This window comes from Ranitomeya imitator, chromosome 7, assembly GCF_032444005.1.
Source record: "Ranitomeya imitator isolate aRanImi1 chromosome 7, aRanImi1.pri, whole genome shotgun sequence".
Lineage (NCBI taxonomy): Eukaryota > Metazoa > Chordata > Amphibia > Anura > Dendrobatidae > Ranitomeya > Ranitomeya imitator.
This window is the reverse complement of record NC_091288.1, coordinates 52041425-52059384: the sequence shown is the minus strand read 5'-3', so window position 1 is coordinate 52059384 and position 17960 is coordinate 52041425. Positions and strand designations below refer to the sequence as shown.

Sequence of the window (17960 nt, the reverse complement as noted above, 5' to 3'; positions counted from 1 at the left end):
TTTTTAACTTGAATATATTTTTTTTATTAATTATTTTTGCAGCCACTGGGCGCCGCCATTTTGCTTTGCAGGAGTGTAAGAGTCCCAGCACGACACTTGCACTCTGCAAATAGGCTGCCCTGGGCATAGGAGTCAGCGGTCGGACGCCGACCCTATACTTTGTATTGAACTGCTACATGCTGTGATCTGGGCACGCCCCCTGAGCTGTCCACATCACAGCAGAGGGAGGAGGTCGGCGCCATCTTTCTGGAGCCCACAGTGTATCTGTGAGCTGCACTTGAGAGCTGCGCTGTTACAGGAGGGGCAGCTCCATCTGTCTCCCCCTTCACACTGTCAGCAGTCAGCCGTTCCCTGTCCTCTGCTGCCTGGTGCCCTGGCTCTAATCTCTAAAATCACTAGAGAGGATGAAGTGCTGCGGTCTGATGTCCTCTTATCAGGAGCTGCAGAGAGGTAACAGAGGGGAATGGGGGAAGCTCTGTGCTGCTCCGACCCTGCCTCTCACTGCAGCTCCTCATCAGGACATCAGACCGTGTATCTATTACTATACTGTGTGATACTGTGCTGAGCCGTGTATCTAATCCTCTCCTGTGTGATACTGACTGCTGAGCCGTGTATCTAATCCTATCCTGTGTGATACTGACTATTGAGCTGTGTATATAATCCTCTCCTGTGTGATACTGACTGCTGAGCCGTGTATCTAATCCTATTCTGTGTGATACTGACTATTGAGCTGTGTTTCTAATCCTCTCCTGTGTGATACTGACTGCTGAGCCGTGTATCTAATCCTATTCTGTGTGATACTGACTATTGAGCTGTGTATCTAATCCTCTCCTGTGTGATACTGACTGCTGAGCCGTGTATCTAATCTTATCCTGTGATAATGTGCTGAGCCGTGTATCTATTCCTATACTGTGTGATACTGTCTGCTGACCCATGTATCTAATTCTCTCGTGTGATACTGACTGCTGAGCTGTGCATCTAATCCTATCCGATACTGACTGCTGAGATGTGTCTAATCCTCTCCTGCGTGATACTATCTGCTGAGCTGTGTATCTAATCCTCTCTTGTGTGATACTGTCTGAGCCATGTATCTAATCCTCTCTTGTGTGATACTGACTGCTGACCCGTGTATCTAATCCTATCCTGTGGGATACTGACTGCTGTCCCGTGTATCTAATCCTCTCCTGTGTGATACTGTCTGTTGAGCCGTGTATCTAATCTTATCCTGTGTGATACTGACTGCTGTCCCGTGTATCTAATCCTCTCCTGTGTGATACTGTCTGTTGAGCCGTGTATCTAATCCTATCCACTCCTCTCCCCCCTGCTTGTCTTTCCCTATTGCACACACAACTCAGTGTGTGCGATAACAGGAGCTGCGGGGGTCATGCTGTATTATGGCATTATGTGTGATCTATATGACGGTATTATATGTGATCTGTATGGTGGTATTATGCTTGATCAGTATTGTGAGAATTATATGGTGGTATTGTGTGTTATCTATATGGCGGTATTGTGTGATCTATATGGCGGAATTATGTGAGATCTATGTGGTGGCATTATGTGAGAAGTATATGGCGGTATTGTGTGATCTATATGGCGGTATTATGTGAGAACTATTTGACGGTATTATGTGACATCTATATGGCGGTATTATGTGAGAACACTGGCAGCATTATGTGTGATCTATATGGTGGTATTATGTGTGATCTATATGGTGGTATTATGTGTGATCTATATGGTGGTATTATGTGTGATCTATATGGTGGTATTATGTGTGATCTATATGGTGGTATTATGTGTGATCTATATGGTGGTATTATGTGTGATCTATATGGTGGTATTATGTGTGATCTATATGGTGGTATTATGTGTGATCTATATGGTGGTATTATGTGTGATCTATATGGTGGTATTATGTGTGATCTATATGGTGGTATTATGTGTGATCTATATGGTGGTATTATGTGTGATCTATATGGTGGTATTATGTGTGATCTATATGGTGGTATTATGTGTGATCTATATGGTGGTATTATGTGTGATCTATATGGTGGTATTATGTGTGATCTATATGGTGGTATTATGTGTGATCTATATGGTGGTATTATGTGAGGACTGTATGACGGTATTGTCTGTGATCTATATGGCGGTATTATGTGTGATCTATATGGCAGTATTATGTGAGAACACTATGGCAGTATTATCTTCAGAAAGGGGACCCATTCTAGGGTGGTTCTGGCTGAGCACCTGCACGCGGGTCTGGGGTAATAGAGGGGGCAGCATGATCTCCAATTAGGTGCAGTCAGGGGAGGGCTTGTGAGGCAGCTGAAGAGAAGGGTCTCATTTTTATCGTTACCTTATGGCTACATTTCCCCCCCCCCCCCCAGCCTGCTTCCCAGCATCACCCCAGACTGCGCCTGTCGCCTCGCTTTCACACATCGCCAGGACAGGATGGAGAAGACAGGATCTGAGGAGGGGAATGGGGTCTGTATGCAAAGTCTGGATCAGAACAGGCCATCAATCCGCAGAAATGTTTCCTGGATTTCTGTGGAGCAGACGGTCCATCCATGTGTATAAAAGACAGCGCTCTATGTAAATCCCTGGCTGCTCCGCGCACCAAACAGGGGGCCCCCATAGACCAGCACACTCCTGAAATACTCTGTGCTGCTGTCACCCTGCTCCCTCCACCATAGATCTCCCAGAATCCTTGCTGCCTGCCATCTGTGACTGTCTACTTGTCAGTATAACTTTGCAATCACCAACAAAATGGCTGCTCACTGGGTTCCTGAATATCATCCTCTCTAATCCCTTAGCAAACACCCAGAAGGGGAGGAGAGGAGACATCACACATGTCAGCAGGCTCCGCCCATATTTACTGCAGTGCTGTAATGTGAGCTAGTCGTACACTAGGTTTTTGTCAGATTTCAGTAGCTGCTCCCCCTAGTGTTTAAAAGTGGAAATGCCAAACCTTTTCAAATTCTTTTTCATATTTTACTAAGCTATAAACAAATGATAATATTTAAGAAAATGTAAACATTAATTCTTTACATTTTTTTTCAATTGCTGTTAAAAATAATTGTTTGATCGCACCTTCCCCTTAATTCATGGACATCTGTGGTTTTATTTCTTTGCCTATTTTTTTTTTTTTATTTCTCTTCCACAGTAGCAACTCGCTCATGATTGATTAGTGTTCAGTTCAGCAGTCGTCTTTTATGAAAAATTACCTAAATGGTAAAAGCTCAATTAGCACTTAACTTTTTAGGGACAATAACCAAAGTTGGACCTTGCTCCTCGCCTGTTTTACGGACATCTGTCTTGTGAAAAGGTTCCAATTTTTTTTTTCTGCAGGGGCACAGATGGCCTCCTAATTATACTGATTTCTATGTCATCACCAATCATGGAGCATGATGCTTCTTGCTTACAAAAAATCTTGTAATCACTTTTTTTTTTTTGTATTTACTTTGGAGGGTGGGAAGGTATGCGAACGACTGAATTATCATTATTTTGTTCTATATATCCAATTGACAACACTGTTGTAATTAAAAAGCATTTTCCCAATAAATATACCGTATATACTCGGGTATATACGGTAGTTATATGTGACATCTACAGTATGTGCAAATACCTCATATGGAAGCTTTGCGTAAAACTTAAGCGTGGAGTAGGTAGCGAAGAAGCACCTCTATTTTAGCAGTGGCTAAGGCTACGTTCACATTTGCGCCGCTCCCGGCTGCGTCGGGCGCAGCCGCGGCAACGCATGCGCCCCTATATTTAACATGGGGGCGCATGGACATGCGTTGCATTTGCGTTTTGCGAAGCATGCGTCGCTGCAGCGCATGCATCAGGGCGCAGGGAACGCAGCATGATGCAGTTTTTCCTGCACCCAAAACCATGCAAAAAGCGACGCATGCGTCGGAAAACGCAGCGTTTGTGCATGCGTTCATATTTGCGTTGTGCGTTGCGTCGCCGACGCAGCGCCGCACAGCGCAAATGTGAACGTAGCCTAAGCCAGCTCTCTTCTGTCGCAGCTTCTCAGTGGAGAAGGGGACTGGCTTAGCTATTGAAATCCAAGCCATTACACATACCACTGATGACATGCCAACGCATCCATATGCTACATGCATTTTAATTTTATTTTATAGTTATGCGTTCTATACGTAAATAAAAATATGGTTAGAACACCCATAAGAAAATCAGAAGTGTGAAAGAGGTCTTGGGGAGACATGTAGACATTGTTGTTTTTTATTATTATTATTATTATTATTATTATTATCGGTAAACAACTTCCCTAAATCATGTAAAGTACAAAAAAAATTCTTGGGAAATTGGGCTATTGTTTTTTTAAAGACCACTCTACTGTGTACTTGGCATGCATCAAAACAAATTGAAATGCCGTCAAACTTCTCAAATTGCCTTTTAAGATTTGACTTTTTTTTTTTTTTTAATTAAAATGTTAAAATAGTTAATTACTAAAAACCACAAGGGATAAGGGCTTTTTTTGCACATTTGAGCACAGAATTAATTTCTTTTGCTACCGCTGCAGACTTCATTACCATCAAACTATGTTTTGCAGTGTTGTACAAGACACAATTCATTGGCTTTGTAGAATAATACCCTGCAGGCTGCATTTATGTTTTGAAATCATTCCGCATAAGTAGAGTTTGATTGTGATGTTCTCTTCCTCGGTGAGTAAGGCTCCAGACTAGTGTCCTCGCAGAATAAAGGGTGACAATGGGCTTAAATTATTGATCGGTATTTAGATTCCAGAATAGTTTTTCTCCATGTATTGTAACACATTACATAATGTGCGCCCACGAAATGGAATTTATTTAATGGACAGGAGCTTAGTTGAATTTGCATTATAATTCAGAGAAATTAGAACATAGAAATCTAAAGTATAACACTTAGCAAATTATTATTATTATATAGTGCTAACACGAGAAAAGTATTAGAGATGTGTATATATTATATTAAATATATATTTAAATTTAATATTGTGTGTGTGTGTATGTACAGTGGCTTGCAAAAGTGTTCACCCCCTTGGCATTTCTCGTGTTTTGCTACCTTACAACCGGAAATGTCAATGATTTTTTTTTTTTGAGGGTTTGCATTGGTTCACGTAAACAACATGCCTGCAGCTGTGAACATTTTTGTTTTATTGCAAAGCAACCGCAAATTGGACAAAATCAGTGTGCATAACTATTCACCCCCTACAAGTCAGTACTATGTAGAGCCTCCTTTTTCAGCAATTACAGCTGCAAGTCGCTTTGGATAAGTCTCTATGAGCTTTCCAAATCTTGCAACCGGGATTTTTGCCCATTCCTCAAGGCAAAGCTGCTCCTTCAAGCTAGATGGTTTCCTCTGGTGAGTAGAAATCTTCAAGTCTGACCACAGATTCTCAATTGTGACCAGACCACTCCAGAACATTTACATGTTTACATGCAATATGCTCTGAGTCATTGTCGGCGTTTTTAAGTAAAAGAGCCACCTTCAGCAGCACTAAGGCTGCATTCTGTGAAGCTGGCTCTTCTGTTTAGCATCCCTAGGAATGCTGAAATAATCACTTTTATAAATTTCACGCCATACCTGTACTGTGTCCCGGAGGTATGTCTTCTCCCCTGGTGTCAACCACCTCCGAGACGTCAATCATTCCCCTGTGTCCTCCGGGCGCCGCCTCCTCTCTGTCGTGATGTCACCAGCCCGCCTGCGCAGCGGAGCGGGTCACCGTGCTCCAGTGAAGATCGTGCCGAAGTCTCACGAGATTTGTAAAGCCTCGCGAGACTTCAGCACTATCTTCAATAGAACACAGTGACCCGCTCCACTGGACAGGCGCCAGATTCCGGGCCCCGCAGTGCTGGCGCGATCTACTTGCATCACTTGATGTAAGTTCCAGGGCAGCGCGCACGGCGCAGGCCCGAGAAATAATTGCAGAGCGCAGGCGCCGGTGACGGCACAAGACAGAGAGGAGGTGGCTCCCGGTGAGATGATGGATGGCTGCGAGGAGCTTGAGTAAGGGACAAATCATATCTCCCTGACGCAGTAGAGGTATGGCGCAAAATTAGTGATTGTGCTAATAAAATTATTCACTAGTTCAAGAATGAACTCACTGAGATGGCAGCTGTTTATAATGGATCATACTCTCGCTCAGGCATCACAATCTGGATGAGACTATGAATCCTTTTCATCCAATCCTGTTACTGAGAAAGAAGTCCCGGGCAGTTTGAGCTGCACACACTATTATATCTACTTCTGACTTGCCTGTTGGTGCAGCTTTTTTTTTTTTTTGCTGTCAATTTTTTTTTTGCAAAACGTTCCTTTAAGAACATATGCTGCGCTTAACATATTTATTAATGCTGAATTGTGCTCCAAATATAATGTCATGTGCAGTAATAAAAGTCTCGGCGTGCATTGTCATCAGTATTGGGCCGCTATGCACAAACCTCTAACGCAATCATATTTTATTGTATTCATTACAGTTACTTAAGAAGTAAAACAAATGGGAAATGCCTCTCTGCACATTTAGCGTACAGTCCATTGTGCTGCAGCTGTGGAAAGAAAATCTGCTTACGGAATATTTCAATTTTTATTTTTACACAGAAAGAACTTTGCAACATGATATTGGATTGCTGCGCTCAGCAGAGAACCTACGAGAAGTTTTTTGGGTTGCTTGCCGGGGTAAGTCAATTTTGTTAGTTTTTCCTTTTGTCTTGAAAAGACCATAATAAATTCCTTTTGGTTTCTACAAGGTATCAAGAACAATAAAATTGTAATCCACCAGGGGTTTAGAAGCATAACAATAGCGTATAAAGGTCATCTCCCTTGATGTGAAACCAGGTTGGGGTATTTCTGCATTCTTGCATTATCTTTGCCAAGCACAGTACACTTTCTGTATGTCTTTTTTTCCCTATAAACTTCTATACAACTTTAAAAAAAAAAAATACCAATTAGGTGTTTATTTAAAGTTTTCCAAGAAAAGAAAACCATGTACTGTAAACTTCTTTAAAAAAAAAAAAAAAGAAGCGGCGCTAAGAACACTAAAAATGTTGCATTTTTGCTGCATTTTTTTTAATGCAAATTTTCAGCTGCGCTTCACAATACCAAAGTCTGAGATTTCAGAAACCTCATGCGCACTCCTTGTTTTTTTTTTTTTTTTTTTTTTGCAAAATGCAGCGTGTCACTTCTTTCAGTGTTTCTTCAGCGTTTTTGCAGAATTTTTCACCCATTGAAAGCAATGGATGGTGCAATAACGCTGCAGCAAATGCAGGTATCACGTTATACTTGTGTTTTTCATGACAAAACCTGGTGAAGTTGAGTCAGATTATTTATTTTTTTTTCAGATTGTGAAAAACTGATGCAACGGATCTGTTTTTTCGATGGTTTCGACTAGGGGGGCAGGCTAAATAAATCGGAGCATGCTCAGTTAAAAAAAAAAGGAATCCGTCGCCGAATTCCGTCATTTGACGGATTCGGCGCCATAGGCTTCTATTCTGACGGACGGATCCATCGCTGTCAGTTTTTTCGACGGAGACAAAGAACGTTACTTTGTGCAATGTCGCTGGCCGCCGGACAAGCCATCCGGCGAGCAACAGATGAAATGTGAGGCCATCCATTGCTAATACAAGTCTATGAGAAATAAACGGATCCGACGGCATCAGTCGCCGGATCCGTCTTTTTCAAAATTCGACGGATTGCGACTGTTTTTTTCTTTATCGCCTCTCATTGGGGGACACAGGAACCATGGGTGTATGCTGCTGCCACTAGGAGGCTGACACTATGCAAATAAAAAAGTTAGCTCCTCCTCTGCAGTGTACACCCCACCGACTGGCATTATACTCTTCAGTTTAGCTTAGTGTCAGTAGGAGGTGGACACGGGTCTTTCATTAGACCCTTATCTACCTCAATGTGCGTCGTTCCTTTTCAGGTTTCCGGAGGGATACAGGGTGAACAGTCACACCTGTACTCCCACATTATGGACTATGAGTACGGCGTGTACTGCCACCCCGTATCCTCATAGATCCCACAGCAGGACCAAGATCCTGGCACAGAAGCGTGCTCAGAAGTCCGGTCCTGGCTCCGTCCCCCACCCACTCGCCCACCAGAGCCTGTCGGTCGGAGGAGACGAGGACGTCCGTCACCACTACACGGACGTCTAATACCTTCCACTTCTTAAGGTTAGTACCGACGGCGTGGGAAGTTAGGTGAGTATTTGTGCCCCTATCAGTTAGGGGGCCCTGTGGATCTCCTGTTTCCTGCGCAGTTTTCCTTTTGAGCAGCGCGGTGCCTTACTGGCAGCCGCACTGCTATTTCTACGGCCGCACTTCTCCACCTGCGGCCGCACCTTTTTCCGAGACCCACCGATCTGGGTGACACTTAGGTCCCATTCCTTCCCGCAGTTTTCCACCGCGGCCGCGTTTTCACAGGCAGTCGCACTGCCTTACCTGCGGCCGCATCCTTTTAATCTTTGCGGCGCGGCCCCCTTCAGGCAGCCGCACCGTTTTCCCCGGCGGCCGTACCTTGGGAGGTGACGCGCGGCCGCGGTCCTATCCAGCGGCCGCTGGCTTCTAATTCAGGCCCCGGCTCTTCCCGGGCCTACTTCCGGCGCCGGCATCGGCGCTCCCCCCTTTCCTGCGGCGGCTGCCGCGCCTATCAGCCGGGCGGCGCCCGCACTGTTTTTTGCGCCGCACCGCCGATTACCATCTTTTCGGCGGTCACCGGCTTTCCCCGGGGCCTACTTCCGGTGACGCGCTCGCCCACTTCCGGTATCATCGGGCGGGCTTTCTCCCGCCCGACAAACTCCGCATTCTCCTCCCACCGGCGCCATCTCGTCTGGCTCCGCCCCTTCCTCCACGCCGCTGCTGGACGCTTAGGGCACGAGTCTCCTTCATTCTGCCACGCTCCTGCGCCGGGAAACTTCGCAGAGCGCTCGGTCCGGGGACGCAGCACGCCATCTGCGCCGGGGATCCACAGCATCTTCCTGCAGCTCCTGGTATCCGGGCTTTTCGTCTGCCGTGAGTAGCTCTGCACTGCAGACTGACACCCTCCTCTGCCCCACTGTCCCCTAACCTGGCATTTTCTTCAGGGACCTCTTCAAAATGTCTAACTCTAAAGGGGGCCGCTCTCGTCCTCCGACTTCTTCATCTTCTGCCCTAGTCACCTACTTTGCATGTTCGTCCTGTAACAGCAAACTTCCCTCAGGTCAGTCCTCCCCGCTGTGTCAGTCCTGCAGCAACCCGATTGTTCCCACCGCCCAGGATCCCCCGGCTGTTCCGCCCGAGACTGACCCCCCCATCCCAGGCTGGGCCGCCTCTCTGTCACAATCGGTGGCGGATTTAACACGGGTATCTCAAACCCTGGTGTCCGCGCTGGATCGGTTACCCCTGCAGACCCCTGCCGTGGCCAGCGGGTCGCAGGAACCGCCGCCCGAGCCCTCCTTGATAAGCCACAAAAGGTCCAGACAGGAACGTCGGTCTGAGTCCTCTTCGCGCTCCATCTCGCCACTCGGCCCTCCCCTGCGGTCGGCATCTCCTCGACCCTCCTCCCCTGAGTCAGGCGAGGCACACTCTGATGCGCCCTCGGAGGATATTTCGGAGCTGGATTCTAACCAAATCGCCACCATGAGGGAGATGGTCCAGAATCTCATTGTGGCAGTAAACCAATCTTGTGGCATAAAGGATCCCTCTACGGAACCCGCAGATCAGGCGGTTTCGTTTAGACGGGCCAAACCACCTTCCAAGTTTTTTGCTCCTCATCCTGAATTCGAGGAAATCATGTCCAGAGAGAGAGAGAACCCCACTAGGCGTTTTCAGAGGGGAAAACGCCTGGGTGTGCTATATCCCTTTTCTCCAGAAGTTACCGCCAATTGGACGGTCTCTCCCTCGGTGGATCCACCTGTGTCCAGGCTGTCCACCAACACGGTGCTTCCTCTGTCAGGCGGAGCATCTCTGAAGGACTCTAATGATAGGGCTATAGAATCCTTTGCGAAGTCAGCTTTTGAAGCGGCTGCAGCGGCCATATGCCCAGCTTTTGCTTCCACTTGGGTTTCTAAATCCATCTCCAAATGGGCCAAAGAACTCCGTCGAGGTATCCTGGACGGGGCGCCTCCCATGCAACTAGCGGAGCTTGCCAACCAGATTTCCCACGCCGGTGAATACCTGGTCTCTGCCTCCCTGGATGTCGCGTCTTGTGCGGCTCAGGCTTCCAGCAATGCCGTTGCCATCCGCCGCACCGTTTGGCTCAAGGCCTGGCAGGCGGATTTATCTTCTAAAAAGTCCCTCACTAGTCTGCCCTTCCAGGGCTCTCGTCTCTTTGGTTCCCAGCTGGATCAAATCATTAAGGACGCCACCGGGGGTACAAGTTCTCTTCTCCCCCAGGCTAAGCCTCGTCGCCCTCCTCCTAGACGGCAGTTTCGCTCTTTTCGGCCCTTTCGTCGCTTCGCTGCGTCAAACTCCTTTTCCCAGCAGCAACAGAGGCCACAGGCACGTCAGGAGAAGAAGGCGGTGTCCTTTAGGCCCACTCCGTCCTGGCGTCCTCGCTATTCCCAGGGTAGATCCTCCAGGCCCAGGACTGGAAGATCCACCTCGGCATGACTCTCGGCAAGACCCCAGCCCACCTCCCAGGTTGGGCGGCCGTCTTCTCTTCTTCAGGGACGTCTGGATTTCCGCAGTGGAGGACGCATGGGTCAGGGAAGTTGTATCCTCGGGATACAAGATAGAGTTCGCCTCCCGACCCAGGGATCGTTTCTTCCAATCCCGTCCTCCAAGAGATCCCGCTCTAGTTCCGGGCTTCTTCGCAGCCATCGCTTCTCTGCTCAAATCCGGGGTAATCGTTCCCGTCCCAGAGAAAGAACGGTTCACGGGTTTCTACTCGAACCTTTTTGTGGTACCGAAAAAAGACGGCAAGGTTCGCCCCATTCTGGACCTCAAATTGCTGAACAGGAGAGTTCGCCTGAGACACTTCAGGATGGAATCCCTTCGTTCAGTAATTGCTTCCATGGAGGCCCAGGAATTTCTATGCTCAATAGATATCCAGGACGCCTACCTCCATGTCCCGGTATTTCCCGGACATCACCGTTTCCTGCGCTTCGCAGTACAACAGGAACACTTTCAATTCGTCGCCCTGCCGTTCGGTCTCGCAACCGCTCCAAGGGTGTTCACGAAGATCATGGCGGCGCTGATGGCAATATTGAGAGTCAGAGGCCTGGTCCTATTTCCATACCTCGACGACATTCTCATCAAGGCTCCGTCCTTTGCTCAGGCCCACGAAAGCCTGTCCATTGTTCTCGACACCTTAGCCCGTTTCGGGTGGCTGGTCAACCGGAAGAAGTCCTGCCTTATTCCTTCTCAGCGCATCATCTTTCTGGGCATGCTTTTCGACACTCGTCAGAGCAGAGTCTTCCTTCCCAAGGACAAGAGATCCACTCTTTGTCGGGACATACGCTTGCTCCAGGGTCCTCGGCCTCCCTCCCTCCGATCGGCCATGAAGGTTTTGGGGAGGATGGTGGCTACCTTGGAAGCGATTCCCTTCGCCCAATTTCATTCGCGACCCCTTCAGCAAGCCATTCTGTCTCAGTGGGACAGGTCTGTCTTCTCCCTGGATCGGCCGATCAGGCTCTCTTCTCGGGTCAAGCGGTCCCTCAACTGGTGGCTGATGTCACCTCTCATCTCCCAGGGCAGGTCCTTCCTTCCAGTTCACTGGCAGGTGGTGACAACGGACGCCAGCCTGATCGGCTGGGGTGCGGTTTTTCGCCACCTGACGGTTCAGGGCCGTTGGTCGTTGCAGGAGTCATCTCTGCCAATCAATGTCCTCGAGATTCGGGCCATCTTTCTGTCCCTCCGCCACTGGGAAAGGATCCTCAGGGGCCTTCCAGTCCGGATCCAGACGGACAACGCCACGGCTGTGGCGTATGTCAACCATCAGGGGGGGACCCGGAGCTCCTTGGCCCTTGCCGAGGTATCCAAGATCCTCCTTTGGGCAGAGGCAACGGTTCCGGTGATATCCGCGGTGCATATCCCCGGCGTGGACAACTGGGCCGCCGACTTCCTCAGCCGCGAGGGCCTCGCGGCAGGGGAATGGTCCTTGCATCCGGAGGTCTTCCATCAGATTTGCCTTCGATGGGGGACTCCGGATGTGGATCTCACGGCGTCTCGAATCAACAGGAAGGTTCCGCAGTTCGTCTCCAGGTCCCGCGATCCTCTCGCAGTGGACGTCGATGCTCTGGCCATTCCTTGGTCACAGTTCGAGCTGCCCTACCTGTTCCCACCCCTTCCATTACTTCCCAAGCTGTTGAAGAAAATCAAAGCGGAAGGGGTGCCGGTCATCCTGATCGCCCCGGATTGGCCCAGGAGAGCTTGGTTCGCGGAGCTCGTCAACCTTCTCGCGGACGCTCCCTGGCGCCTTCCAGACAGGCCCGATCTGCTGTCCCAGGGTCCGATCTGCCACCCGAATTCTCGGTCGCTCAGTTTAACGGCGTGGCTGTTGAGACCGCGGTTTTAAGAGCGTCCGGCCTCTCGGACCGGGTGATTCACACTATGATTCAGGCTCGGAAGCCTTCGTCTTCCAGGATCTACTACCGCACCTGGAAGGCTTACTTCCGTTGGTGCGAGTCCAACCGCGTTCCGCCTATGGTTTTTTCCCTGCCTTCTCTTTTGGCCTTCCTTCAGGCAGGACTGGATTCGGGCCTGGCGCTTAGCTCCCTGAAGGGTCAGGTCTCTGCGCTTTCCATCCTCTTTCAGAAGACCTTGGCCTCTCGGCCACAAGTTAAGACCTTCTTTCAAGGGGTAGCCCATGCTGTCCCGCCGTACAGGGCCCCTGTGGAGGCATGGGACTTAAACCTGGTACTGGACGTTCTGAGGGTTTCCCCCTTTGAACCTCTTAGGGAGATTCCTCTATCAGTTCTATCTTGGAAGGTGACCTTTCTTGTGGCCATCACGTCTATTCGCCGCGTTTCCGAGTTGGCGGCCCTGTCTTGCCGCCCTCCGTTTTTGGTCATTCACCAGGACAAGGTGGTCTTCCGGCTCCCACCTTCCTTTCTTCCTAAGGTGGTTTCCACCTTCCACCTCAACGAGGACATCGTTCTACCTTCCTTTTGTCCAGTTCCGACTCATCCTCTGGAGCGATCATTGAACAAGCTGGACCTCGTCAGGGCAGTGAGGATCTATCTGGACAGAACGTCCACTTTCCGGAAGACGGATTCCTTTTTCGTCATTCCTGATGGCACGCGCAGAGGCCAACCGGCTTCTAAAGCGACTATTGCTCGCTGGATCAGATTGGCAATTTTGGAGGCTTACCGGGTCAAGAACAGAGTGCCCCCTCCTGGGATTAAGGCTCACTCTACCCGGGCAGTCGGCGCCTCCTGGGCGGTGCACCACAGGGCTTCCGCCTTACAGCTTTGCAAAGCGGCAACTTGGTCTTCCATCCACACGTTCGCCAAATTTTACAAGGTCCATACCTACGCTTCGGCGGACGCCGGCCTAGGCAGAAGGATCTTGCAGGCGGCAGTGGTGAGTCCTCTGACCTGATGGAAGTCTGTCTTTCCCACCCGTGGGACTGCTTTGGGACGTCCCATGGTTCCTGTGTCCCCCAATGAGAGGCGATAAAGAAAACAGGATTTTTGGTTGCTTACCGTAAAATCTGTTTCTTGAAGCCTCCATTGGGGGACACGGCTCCCTCCCAATGTTTCTGTTATCTGTTTTATGACTGTTCTCACGTTTACAGTTCTCAAGTTTGTGGTTATGGTTTTTCAACCTTGTTCTTTTCTCCTACTGCTTTCTCACTAACTGAAGAGTATAATGCCAGTCGGTGGGGTGTACACTGCAGAGGAGGAGCTAACTTTTTTATTTGCATAGTGTCAGCCTCCTAGTGGCAGCAGCATACACCCATGGTTCCTGTGTCCCCCAATGGAGGCTTCAAGAAACAGATTTTACGGTAAGCAACCAAAAATCCTGTTTTTGCTAACACAACAACTGCTTGATACTTGCTACTAGAGCGGGAACCACTTTCATGGAGCGGCTCATCATTCCTGTTCTGGTTCCTAGCGGGGGATCTACCATTACGATGTACTGCAATTAGTTATTAACTATATATTAAGTTTAGTTTTACGATCTCTAAAATCATTTTTTTTCTTTCTGGTCTACTGTGTAATTGAGAACGTTTTACTTTCTCCTCCAGCGTTTCTGTTTGCTAAAGAAAGAATACATGGAGTCTTTTGAAAGCATTTTCAGAGAGCAGTACGAGACTATTCACCGCCTGGAAACGAACAAGCTGAGAAATGTTGCAAAGATGTTTGCCCATCTCCTCTACACAGACTCGATTCCTTGGAGTGTAAGTGACTATTTGTCTTTGCTGGGTTTCAATTAGTCTTTTCAATTGCTCGCTGTCTGCGCTGTAGAGCTTTCAGCTTTATTGCACGATTCTATTCATTCCATGTGCACTTGGAAGCCTCTTGTCCCGTGCCACATATTATATGGATTCTGTCCAGTGAACAGAAACATATCTATGTAAGAAGATCAATTATAAAGCTCTCCTGCAGCTAGCCTATAGAAAAGCTTTTTTTTAGAGAACTTTACAGGTATTGTGCGCTTTTTAAGCGGATTGTTCCTCCCAGAAGTCTACATTAAAATTGCCAATTCTCACATTTCTGGCTGTTTTTAATTTTGTACTGCATGATTTGCATGTAAAATCTTCCATGCAACTGTGACACATAACCTTAGTGTTTTTTTTTAAAGGTAATATGTCACAAGTTTTATGTTTCCCAATATAAGGGCAGCATCGAAATGGCGACAGAGATGCTGATGGCACTCGCGGAACTTCTTCCTGTACTTTTTGATCAAATACTTCATCTGCTGCATCTCGGTCAGTCTTCTCAATAATGAGCTCCTTTAAAGCCGCTTGTGCCATAAATTGTCAGCTTTCTGCCTACACTGCATTGATAGGGAGAAAGTTGTCAATCAATGGTGGAGGCAGAGATAGCAGACACTTAGGAACATGGAGCACTACATCGCAGATGCTTATAATTGAGAGGACTAGCAGAGATACAGTAGACAAAGCAGTATTTTATCAAAGACCAGGGATTGACACAATGCTATAATCATGATCTTTGCACCTATATGATTCTGCTCTCGGATGGAGCGCTAAAAACCAGGTGATAGTCTTTAGGTGAAAAATGTTGTGACGTGAGATGATCGCAAAATTTTTCAGCTTAGGTCATGTAACCAGCGATTTTAACCGGAATCCAGGAAAAGGCACGGGTACTAGATTTATATTCAGTCTGTATAATCAACATTTTAGTGTGTATATATATATATATATATATATATATATATATATATATATATATATATATATATATATATATATTTAGTAGTAGTTTTTTTTTCTTATTTTTTTTTTTTTGTTTTGTTTAGAAGCGCTGTGTATTTTTTTAAATCTCCTGATTGAAAACTTATCAGCTGTTTTCGTGTTTTATTTAAGGCAAAGACAAAATCACTGCAGACTAATGAGATTTTCCTGTTGATGAAAATGATTCTTATAGACCTCAAACTGGTTACAAATATTAAAAGATGTAATAATCCACTCTTAGGATGTCCCAGTTATCCCGTAAGAAGAGACCCGCAGGGATGAGGGGGATTAGGGCTTTTTAAGCTGTTCAGAACCCTTTTAAGAAGAATTTTCCCCGTCCGCACATCTCTTAAATGCACACGTTACAACTATAACTTGATTTTTTTAAAAACCATTTTATACACGTAAATATTTATTTTAGAACTTTTTGTATTGCAGGTTCTTGAGTGCATAAATCTTAGCGAAGAAACCACAACATCATCCAGTAGAATATTTGTGAAAATATTCTTCCAGGAACTGTGTGAATATATGGGGCTCCCAAAGCTCAATGCCAGACTGAAGGACATGTAAGTATTTCCATCTCGCCTACCTTTTCACCCAGTTGCACATTTCTTTCATTGAATCTGAAATACTGGGAACTCCTATGTGAAAATGAAAGCTATCACAATGAAAATTGATTGGTAAAACTTGGCAACTTATGATTTTATAGATATTTTAAAACATTTCTGGATAAATTGGCATGTGAGATTTTCAAATCCAAAAGTGGCTAACATGGAAAGCCACATTGAGTAGATATCGACTTAATGGGATTTTCCATGTTAGCCACTTTTGTAGACATTTCCAACATAATATAATATAATAATAATTTTTATTTATATAGCGCCAACATATTCCGCAGCGCTTTACAAATTATAGAGGGGACTTGTACAGACCATAGACATTACAGCATAACAGAAATACAGTTCAAAACAGATACCAGGAGGAATGAGGGCCCTGCTCGCAAGCTTACAAACTATGAAAACATAGAAAAACATCAGAAAAAAGAAAATCATTATGCAATTCGAACATGATGATCCTTTCATTCTATATAGGTACCTATATATCTTATCAAGGGAGGGATATCAAGCAACAGACATAGATTGTAGACTTCCACAAGTAGTTTATAAGTCACTGACCAACTTTTCTGGTAAATGGTAAATCTTTAGGAACAAGCGTTCTAGAAGCCATACCAAGTTTGGTACAAAAGTCTGCAGTCACACTGTATGACTGCAGACTTGTGAATCTTCACAGCATGCTCAGTGCTCGATGTCGGGACTCTCCAGGGCGCAGAGCGGGCAGTCATGTGACTTCAAGTATGTGATATGCTTACTCCCATCATCATTATGACTAGACGTGCGCAGCCTCACTCAGTTCAAGAGAATTGTGCAAGGCCGCCCACATCTAGTCAGAATTTGGCCAGAAATACGCATATCGCATACTTGCAGCCCCATGACTGCCTGCTCTCACCACCGCCACCTGACATTGTGCGCTGTGAGGATTCACAACTCTGCTGTCACATTGAATGACTTCAGACTTTCATGCCAAACCTGGACAACTCTTTAAAGGGAATGCTTCATAGAATAATTGAGAAAAAAAATATTGTGAAAATCAAGTTTTTATGTAAAATATATATATATCTATATATATATATCTATATATATATATATATCTATATATATATATCTATATATATATCTATCTATCTATCTATATATATATACCGTATATACTCGAGTATAAGCCGAGCTTTTCAGCCCAAATTTTTGGGCTGAAAGTGCCCCTCTCGGCTTATACTCGAGTCAATGTGGGTGGCAGGGTCGGCGGGTGAGGGGGTGAGGGCGCTGAGGTATACTTACCTAGTCCCAGCGATCCTCGCGCTGTCCCTGCCGTCCCACGGGCTTCTGTGCTGCAGCTTCTTCCCCTCTTCAGCGGTCATCACGTGGGACCGCTCATTAGAGATATGAATAAGCGGCTCCACCTCCCATAGGGGCGGAGCCGCCTATTCATTCCTCTAATCAGCGGTGCCGGTGACCGCTGACAGGAAGAGCTGCGGCACCGAAGACCAGGCAGAGGGACAGCGCGAGGATTGCCAGGACTAGGTAAGTATAGCATATTCACCTGTCCTCGTTCCAGCCACCGGGCGCCGCTCCATCTTCCCGGCCGGCGCCTCCATCTTCCCGGCGTCTGCGCTCTGACTGTTCAGGCAGAGGGCGCGATGACGCATACAGTGTGCGCGGCGCCCTCTGCCTGATCAGTCAGAGCAGAGACGCCGGGAAGATGGAGGCGCCGGAACGAGACGCCGGGAGCTGCAATCAAGGGAGGTGAGTATGTGGTTTTTTTTTTATTGCAGCAGCGGCGGCAGAGATTTCTATGGGGCACAATGAACGGTGCAGAGCACCGTATATGGCACAGCAATAGGGCACAATGAACGGTGCAAAGCACCGTATATGGCACAGCAATGGGGCACAATGAACGGTGCAGAGCACCGTATATGGCACAGCAATGGGGCACAATGAACGGTGCAGAGCACCGTATATGGGCACAGATATGGGGCACAATGAACGGTGCAGAGCACCGTATATGGC

The 17960-nt window shown here is 47.1% G+C and overlaps 1 protein-coding gene across 1 annotated transcript in view; it reads left to right on the top strand.

Moving 5' to 3' along the window:
- Nucleotides 1–17960, top strand: part of CWC22 (CWC22 spliceosome associated protein homolog) — a 100442-nt gene that overhangs the window by 69833 nt on the left and 12649 nt on the right. The window contains exons 14-16 of the mRNA XM_069733225.1: nucleotides 6598–6675; nucleotides 14167–14319; nucleotides 15775–15902. Coding sequence (XP_069589326.1) covers nucleotides 6598–6675; nucleotides 14167–14319; nucleotides 15775–15902 — 359 coding nt within the window. The remainder of the gene's footprint in view (nucleotides 1–6597; nucleotides 6676–14166; nucleotides 14320–15774; nucleotides 15903–17960) is intronic.